General features: G+C 44.7%; 1 protein-coding gene across 1 annotated transcript; it reads right to left on the reverse strand.

Moving 5' to 3' along the window:
- Positions 1-7334: 7334 nt before the first annotated feature.
- On the reverse strand, positions 7335-8824 carry LOC125506691 (protein FANTASTIC FOUR 3-like). Its single transcript, XM_048671445.1, has one exon. It carries the CDS (start codon positions 8739-8741, stop codon positions 7506-7508), a length of 1236 nt encoding a protein of 411 aa, XP_048527402.1. The 5' UTR covers positions 8742-8824; the 3' UTR covers positions 7335-7505.
- Between the last annotated feature and the right edge of the window lie 564 nt (positions 8825-9388).

Genomic DNA, 9388 nt, shown 5'->3' on the forward strand with positions numbered 1-9388 from the left:
TGGTCAACCAGTTGAACCAGGCGAGCAAGCGATTTAGGGTGAGGATGCGGGCAAGCCAGCAAGGTATTGCTAGGCAGGCCCATAACGCGCGGGTGTCAGCGCTAGTTGGAGTTTGCGGCGCCATAAAAAACACCTCAACCCCCCTATAGAGGGGAAGTTGCATGTCCCCCAAGTCAAAGCGGGAAGCCACAGTGCCTTTCCTGCCCTAGCCATTGTGGCGTCACCCTCTCCTGAGCAGCACCATCTACCTGCGAATATTTCCTATCATCTTATTGCAGATTGTAAAAAACATATTCCCATTCGGCGTTTATGGCATTGTTTTTTTTTCGTACACAACGCACACTCTCCTCGCTCGTGGGTAACTTTATCCATAAGTATTATTGAGTCCATCAAAATTAACACTATGGGTTGAATATTGCTAATATCATCTTCTCATCAATTTTTCTCAACACCTAAGTCTTTCTAGAGACTTTCTCGCATGCATGGTTATTCTTTGCTTACATCACATTCTTTTTAAAAACTAGTCCAACACCAAGTCTCATTTATCTGGATTAAACAAAACAAAGGTTACTAAATATTTTTCCTACAAGAACAAAACCTTTGTTTTAACCTTTACAGACACTACTGCTACAGCCATTCTAAGAAATTTAAGTGCAAAAGACGAGAGTCGTAGGAGTTGTAGGACATACCTTCACGATAATGAATTTCCACACTTCACATCCTTAAGGACGAGTTCCTCGTTGCCCGGCGTAGATCAACCCTGCTGTGAAAATATAAACAAGATTGTGAACGAAAATGCGGGGCAAAAGCAAAAGACCAAAGCAAAATAAACAATATTCTAGTTTTTGTTTTTTGAAAGCTAACTTGCAAAAAAAATTGCAACCGGCAAAAGGAAAAACAAAAAAACGACAAATAAAAAGCAAAGTGTTGAAACAAACCAACATGAGTGTTTGAAGCTCATCAAGCTGAAGTACAACCTCATTACAACCTTAAAAACAAATCCCGTCACATCTTGATGTAGACATAGAAGTGACCTCCCCAAGTTTAAGCTTTTGCAAGCCCAAACCAGTGAGATCATTGTGGTGGTGGGTATTTCGTAGTCCTTCTTTGCCTCCATTTTGAGAAGTTGTAAGCCATGTACACGGACATGTCTCGAATGGACGCGGCGAGGTTGCTCATGTACTTATGGAGCCATCAAGGTTGTGGATGTCGACGCCCGTGGTGTATGGCACATCTTCTTGGGGCTGATTATCCTTACCAGAAACTATTCTAAGCAATTGTCTCTCCTTACCAGAAAAACAATCATTTGTATCACTATGCTGAACTGCAGTTTTGTCTCGGTGTATGTTTATATATAAATATTTGTGACCATTCATCATTGAAATATATAGCATGCTTATGTCATCCAGTCACCTGATTCTCAGATAATCCACACGATAATTTCCATGTTTGATTAGTTCTTGTTATTAACTAAAAAAACTATTAATTGTTGATGCACCTGTATATATATGCTTCTAGCTAGATAATTAAACTAATGATATGCTGGATGTGCCAAAAATAAGGTATTGTCAGTACACCTATAATTTTTGCGGCGCACAAACTAAGGCACTCCTAAAGTATGCACTAGTGGTTGGGGCGCCACCTTGTGTCGCTACTTGAGAGGAAGCTGTGCGCATATTTTTATTTTAAAATAGTACATAGAGTCCTTAAAACACATCTTAGAAAAAAAATCCTAACCTTCATCTAAAAAAAGAAGTAAAAAGGAAAAAAAAATACCACCATAGCCTACCAGCAAGCGCCACTTTGCATAACCCTTCATCTTCTATATCTAAATAGCTAGCCCCCACTAGGCTATTTCTCTCAACATGCAAGTATGCCACCTCACCATTCAACATGTATGGAAAAAGGTCCACCACAACATGCAATCATGCATAATAAAAAAGCACCTCCTATTATGATATTTACATTATACAATAATCAAACACCACAAATCATATTTATTTTCAGTTTTAGTTCTCATATAATCACTCTAAATATTCATGTTTCATATAACCAATTCTAACTGAATATATTAGAAAAAAAATTCCGTGACAACGTGCGGGGTTATCATCTAGTTTAAAAAATACCAGAGGTCCAACCTCCATCTAGAAAAATAATACATTTAAAAAATAATCCTCACCTTCATTTAAAAAATTCAAAAGATTGCTCGCCGCGGCCAACCAGCTTGCGCCACGTGGCATAGCTGGTTGGCCGCCATTCACGCAACACTTAATGGGTTTGAAAAAATACCAGAGGTCCTAACCTCCATCTAAAAAGAAAAAATATATTTAAAAAATAATCCTCATCTTCATTTAAAAAATTTAAAAGATTGCTCACCGCGGCCAACCAGCTTGCACCACGTGGCATAGCTGGTTGGCCGCCATTGGCGCAACATTTAATGTGTTTAATAATTAATGTCTAGCGGAGCTTAACCGGCCGGCCTAGGTATTCCATGGCATATATTCGTACGTACTTTCTTTCTTCTTCTTTGACCCTGCATGCATATATGCTACTTAATTAAGTAAGATCATTGAGAGGCCAACTAACTGCTAGCAGGAGTATTCCATCCTTTCTGCTTCCCTGCCGTTCACCCATTTGTCATTCCCTTGAGGAAAGTACACGGTGCTCTTACGTAGAAGTACTACTTAAGTACATGTAGCTAGGTCAACATGCATGGTGGTCGACCATTGGAATCTAGCATTTCACTTATGTTGTCATGCTTAATACTTTTGTGGTTATGCTTCATACTTTGGTTGTTGGTGCTTACCAGGCGGATTATTCGCCCTTTGTTCTTCATAGTATTGTCAACTCAATCATGTCCTTGAGTATATGTAGGCAAACGTCTGTCGACCACCCCCTGCCAAAAGGAAAACATCGGCCGACCATTGGAATCTAGCATTCCACTGTTGTTCGAGTGATTAATACTTAATTTCGCCGCTATGCTTACAGTGTTGATTATTCGCCGTTCATTGCTTTTTCATGGTATTGTCAAATAGGCTTTGTCCTTCATACAAAAGACTATTGACAAGTTTAGAGTAAATTCCCCTTTTTAGCGTGGATATTGGCCAAGTTATAAATTGTACCATGTAGAGCTAGTACGCGAGATGCCAAAGTTGGTGCCATGTCATATTAGGGCTCAGTGTGGGAGCGTGTAAGAGCAACTCCAATGGGTAATCCATTTTGTCGGTTTGGATGATTCGACAGAAAACGTAGCCCAACAGGGCGACCCAAACGGACGCGCATGTCCGCGTGCTGTCCGTTTGTCATCCACCCCGATCCAAACTGAGCTCAAATTTGTGCCACAAATGGGTCCATGATGGACAAAAGCGGGCGCTCCTCTCGTCCGCTGCTACCCTCCCGTGTCTGCCATGGTCCTACTAGTCAGCGACACAACACGAGCCGCTGCAGCGAGATCCCAACCCAGCCGAGCGCCGCCACGAGCTGCCGTCCTCAACGGCGAGGCCTCCACCTTCTCCGTCATCCTTGCCGGGAGGCCTCGGGTCACCCGTGCGGCCGCTCGCCCCGCCCGCCGCGCGCCCCGTGCCCCTCAGCTCCCCGCGCGCGTCGCCGCTCGCCGCGCCAGCTCGTCCGCGCCCGCCGCGTGCCTGCTCGCCTAGCTTGCCGTCAAGGCCACCGGCGCAGGCCGTCGTGGTGCTCGCCGTCGCGCTTGAAGGCCGGGCGCCAGATGTGGCGCGCAGCGTCGTAGATGGCGCCTGCCCGCTCTTGAAGATGAAGGAACCCGCGCAGGATGCAACTCCTCCTCATCCGTCCACGGCCTCTAGAACAGCCGCCTCGAGTCCTCCGCCATGCGTGTCCGTTTTTGCATCTTGTGTGTTGGGTTCATCCACCAGCCATGCGTATCCGTCTCATATCCGCTAGGCGGACGAACGACCCAAACGGACAAAATCCATGTCTGTTTGGGTCTCCCCGTTGGAGTTGCTCTAATGGAGTTGGAGAAGATTGAGTGTCCTCCAAGTCTAGAGAGAAGACTGAAGCAGCGGGTGACCGGCAGTTGCGGTAGAGCAAGGTGGAAGAACAACACCTCTTATCGCGGGGTCATGATGATCAATGATGATGATAGCGACGAGGAAATCATACGATAGGGTTGTCGGCTTGCACTAGGTGGGGATATCTAAATCACCCATAGGGGACTCCTGCCATCTTACTTTCTTTTGACTTGGATTTCATTAGCAAGGAACGAGGTTACTCGCGTAGTCCTCAAGAGGGCAACACAGGTAAAACCCAAAACCCTAGTCGTTGTATTAAAAAAAACTAGTCATGTCGCTGTCCTCTCTCATTGCCCTTGCTACCGCTAGAGGACGCTAGCTAGCAATGCACGCTCGATCAGCGGTGGCAATGGGAGTTGGTTCTATCCCGCAGCATAGTGACAACCCTGACCGACATGGCTCCACATTTGTTGGAGAGGTGGCCCCAGCATGGATCGACTAATGGCCATGCTCCTCACCAACATGGTGGGGAAGCCTTGTGGTGTAGCGGATCATTTTTAGGGCCATCTGTAGTCACACCCTTAGCTTGGCTGTTGACATGCGCATCTAAGCATGTACGAGAGGTGGTTGCCTGGACGAATGCTTTATTTAACGTCTTCCCTCTCTCAATGATAGGGATCTAAAAGTGGTGTGGTAGCAACTGGAGGCGGGACGAGGAGGCCTCAATCCTCCTCTAGCGTATCCTTGGGATTTCTCAGCGCTGTGATCTGGCTAGTGAGAGAACATCAAACGATAAAGAGGATGATGTGGGTGATAGTTTCAACAACAAGCATGTAGATTCTCTGGGCGAAAAGACATGATCTCGCCTCAAGCTAGATCATGCATTATTGATGACTTTCCATCGTGTCCTTTGTTGAAGGTGTTGGCTTGAAGTTTTGCTTCGATGATGATGATCCGAAGTTTGAACTTTTGGTTGGATCCATCAGTACTAGCGCACGTGCAACCATCCCTTCCAGATATGGTTTAGGACCAACTTTTTGGATCTCTACCGGGTTTTGTTTAGTTGCAACAAAATATGCTAGTATTTTCCTCTATGCATCTACATAAAGAAAGAACCATATGTGTTAAAGAGCTAGTACCTTCTTTGGTAGATCATACAAAAAACATGCTCCAAAATGTACCACAACAACAAATCTACGGCCCACAACAGAATAACTAAATTATACCCTGGTTTTATAGTTCGCCTTTTGTGCTTTTTCCTTGATGCTATCCAACTTAAATATTTTTACATGAATCAGTGTTATTTTCTTCTTATGAAACTTATCATGAATGCCCCTTTTCCCTTTATTTTCCGGCGACTGTGGATACACATGATCATTGGAATTTATTAAGATATACAAAGTAAGAACGAGAATATTAGTATTAAACTGTTGCCATTATTTTTTACTACTCTCATAAACAAATGAAGCGAACTTGTAGTTAATTATCGAACAACTAAGTAGTTGTAGGTACTGGATGTTCTGAACCCTCCAGTATATGCCAAATCTCTCACAATGTAGGGACTAGAAATAATATTAGAATGAGAAAACTATGTCTTCCATTGTAGTTCATCATGAGAATGAGGATTCATAACATGACATTTCATTGATATACAATTAGCATTGGATGCGACATATCTCTCTTAGTGCCTCAAGTCACTAAGATAGGATTGTGTTATTCATAAATTTTAATAATTGATACTTCATCAATCGAAGAACATGTAGCTAACAAGTAAAAAAAACATAGGAAAAAACATCAAAATTATAACAATATTGTAATTATTATAAAATAATAATCACATAAACCTTCTTTCAGATATTGCAATAATTTTTTATTTTATTTGATATATGAATTCCCAATTCACATAATTAAAATTACACTTGAGACATACATAGAGACCAGATAGTTTTAATGGTAATTGTTAACACATTATATAGTAAAGCACTTCTATGAACCAAATAGGAAAATAGCTTCTGAAGTTAAGAAAAAAAGAACAAAATCATAATACTGCATGGTTTTTCCGGTGCCCTCGGATCTATTTGTAGAATGTTTTTTCTATTATATGTGGTCATCTTAGTGTTTTTAAAATATCTTTGCTTAGGGTTCTAGAGTTTACAGGTGTCCGAAATATTTTGATAGATGTTTGGCACACCTGACCTAAGAGAGTCCTCACTAACTTGTTTATCTCAACATGCAAGCATGGCACATCATCATACAACTATGGATAGGATAAGGCCTATCTCAACATGCACGATGCGTGGAAAAAGAACCACCACCACATGCAACCATGTATGTGAAAAATATTTTTCATTCTATTATTCTACTTATATTCAATTAATATTTACAACTACACACAATTAAAATATAATAAATCATATGTATTTTTAATTTGGTCCATATTTTATTAATCCAAATATTTATATTTCATACAATCAAATTTAATTGAAATATATTGCAATCGATTCCCACAGCAACGCGCTAAGTATCATCTAGTTACTACTAAACAAGTTATCACTTCAAAATGTCAAAAAGTTCCATCACGTATATTTTGGGTATCCATTTGAAGCAATGTAGCATTAATGAAATGGTCCAGATGATATAAATTTCTTCAAATGTTATATTCAGTAACTACCCATGGTGAACCATTCACACATATGGCTCACATAAAGAACCATATGTCAATTAGTCCATGATAGATGTGATTAACGATCAAAGAGTTACTTATATGGATCCGTTCAATTGACCTTTTTTTTAAATGTTGATATGTAAAACTTCTCGTTATTCAATCTATTGGGTTAATCAATCCTCTATGCCATGCCTATTTAACTTGAGATTTTGATGATCTAAGGTAACCAAGGTAAATACAGTAGTAAAAGCTTTAAATATTTGACAATTAGACAATGAGGGTGCAACAATTGATGAAAGTGAAAAGATATGGATTATCTCATTCTTTAACAATGAAAGTATAATAAGTATGGTTTATACCATACGAGGCAGCAGTGGACTCAAATCCAAGCTTTTGATGTCCAGACAAAGGTTAATTATGAATTGTATATGTTGAGTGAGCAGAAAAATTTCCATCTATAATATTATCAAATGCAGAAACCTTGTGCTAGCACACAGAATTAGGTCCAGCTAGCATGGTACTCCATAAGAAACGAATCATCTCCATCTATAATATGACAATACAGGGATTCTTGGCAAGACAGAGCCAGCTGCTGTGAATCATGCTAGTACGCAGTGCAGTCTAGCTGTCTTGGTACCAACCGGAGTGGAGCTCAAGCATGGATCGATCGGAGCCAATAGACAGATTGATACCCAATTTGATTGGACAAGAACAAGGTACATTACAAACTGATCAATCGATCGATGGACGATCTTAGCAACAACTAGGCACGATGACTGAAAATCTTAGTTGTTGATCAGTTGATTAATTACTAGCAATGGTACGTATGATAATCCTCTTATTTGGATCAATGATCAGGTGGCGATGATGGAGTATGGCTCCACGATGAAGAGCGGCCTCTGGCGGAGCTGCCGGCACCGCCGCACGCTCTGCACCAGCTCCTCCCTGTCCCCCACCCGCGACGTGAACAGCAGCGCCGCGCTCTCCTTCTCCTCCTCGTCGACCTCGTCCTCGTCCTCCTCGTCGGACTGCATGCCCGTGGACGCCGCGGCCACCGCGGCCGCCAGCGCCGTTGTGGACGACGGCACCCGGCGCATCCCCGGCGTCACTGGCGGAGCGGCCTCGTCCTCGGCACCACCTCCAAAGCAGCGCGACGGGGACGTGTCGTCGCTGCTAGCGGCTGGCGCACCGCCCACGAACTTGTTGATGACGATCCTGGAGCACCGCTGCGCCTTGCCGGACGCCGCCACCACCTCCACCACCGTGCCCCTGTCCACCACCTCCACCTCGTCCTCCTCCTCCTCTTCCTCTTCGTCCTCCTCGTCATGACGTGGCTCTTGCACCATGCTCTGCTCCTGGTGTTCATGCTGTGGTTGCACCATGCTCTGCTTCTCATGTTCGCCAACAGAGTCCGAGGCAGAGGAGCAGTCCACGAAGCAGAGCTTGAGGCGGCCGTCCTGGCGCTGGGCGTGGAGATACACCTGGGGCTTCACGGCCACGGCCTCCAGCACGAGGCGCCCGTCGCGGCGGTGCGGGCGCACCCGCAGGCACGGCCCGGCATCGTCGCCGCGCCGACGCGACATGGACGGCAGCGGCGGCGGGAACGCGCGCTGAGGCCGCGCGCGGTGGTACTGCACCGCCTTCAGCGTCAGCTCCTCCTCCTCCTCTTCGCCTTCTTGCAATGCCGGCGGCGAGACGAAGTCGGCGGCGACGGTATCGTCGGTATGGTGGGAAGTCGGCGGCGCGTAGAGGAGGGATGCCAGGTCGAGAAAGTCGCCGCGGGTGCCGGTCTCGCAGCCGAGGCTCTCGGTGCAGAGGCCGAGGCTCTCGTGGCTCATGGACCGCCGCACCGTCGCCATCGGGTAGGTCGCCTTGGCCTTGGCCGGCGTGGGCGGGGCCTTGGTGGCGCAGTCGTCGTCGGCCGGGGCCTGGATGGCGCTCCACATGTCCAGCTGCTGCGACGGTGGCATCGGCACCGGCATGCGAGTGCGAGTGTGAGGAGGAGGGACGTCCAGCGCCGGCATGCGAGTGCGAGTGTGAGGAGGAGGGACGTCCAGCGCCGGCATGACATGGCACACCGCCACCGTCATCTCGAACGATCTACAAAAAGATCGCAGCCGAAGGTGGAGATGAAGCTTGCTGGAGGAATGAGTGAGTGAGATGAGTGAGGTGGTGAGGGGGGTTGGGAGGGTATTTATAGGCGGGAAGGGGGAGCCTTTTCAGCCGTCCAAACACAACAGAGGAGGAATCCACCTATCCATCCTCTAACAAATTTTAGTTAGTACATTCCATCTCTTCTTGTCCTTAGCAGCTAATACTACTAGTAGTAAATGAACACTAGGGGCATTTCGGCTCAAGCATCCCACTGTCTTCTGCTTTATTTGCTGTTTCCACTACTTACTTGTAGTGTCTTTTTTTTAGGGGGGGAACATAATTTTAAAGATTAGCAAGGACCCTACAGAGTCTTCCGGCTGGCTTGGCCATTGCTCCTTAATACTTAAAACTATTGTCACACACAACAAATGCCCATTTCCAAAATTGTACTACTAGCAAGTAATTAATATTCTTCTCATCCGATAATATCTACTCCCTCCTTTTCGGTTTATAAGACTTATCTCAACTTTTTTGTTTTTTCAATTTAGAGGACTCATCTTCATTTCATTTTTAGTTTTCAATGCGTATTAGATCTTTGCATGCAAGAATTAAAAAGGAACACACCAATGCATGTAATGTTCCT

This window comes from Triticum urartu, chromosome 5, assembly GCF_003073215.2.
Source record: "Triticum urartu cultivar G1812 chromosome 5, Tu2.1, whole genome shotgun sequence".
Taxonomy (NCBI): Eukaryota; Viridiplantae; Streptophyta; class Magnoliopsida; order Poales; family Poaceae; genus Triticum; species Triticum urartu.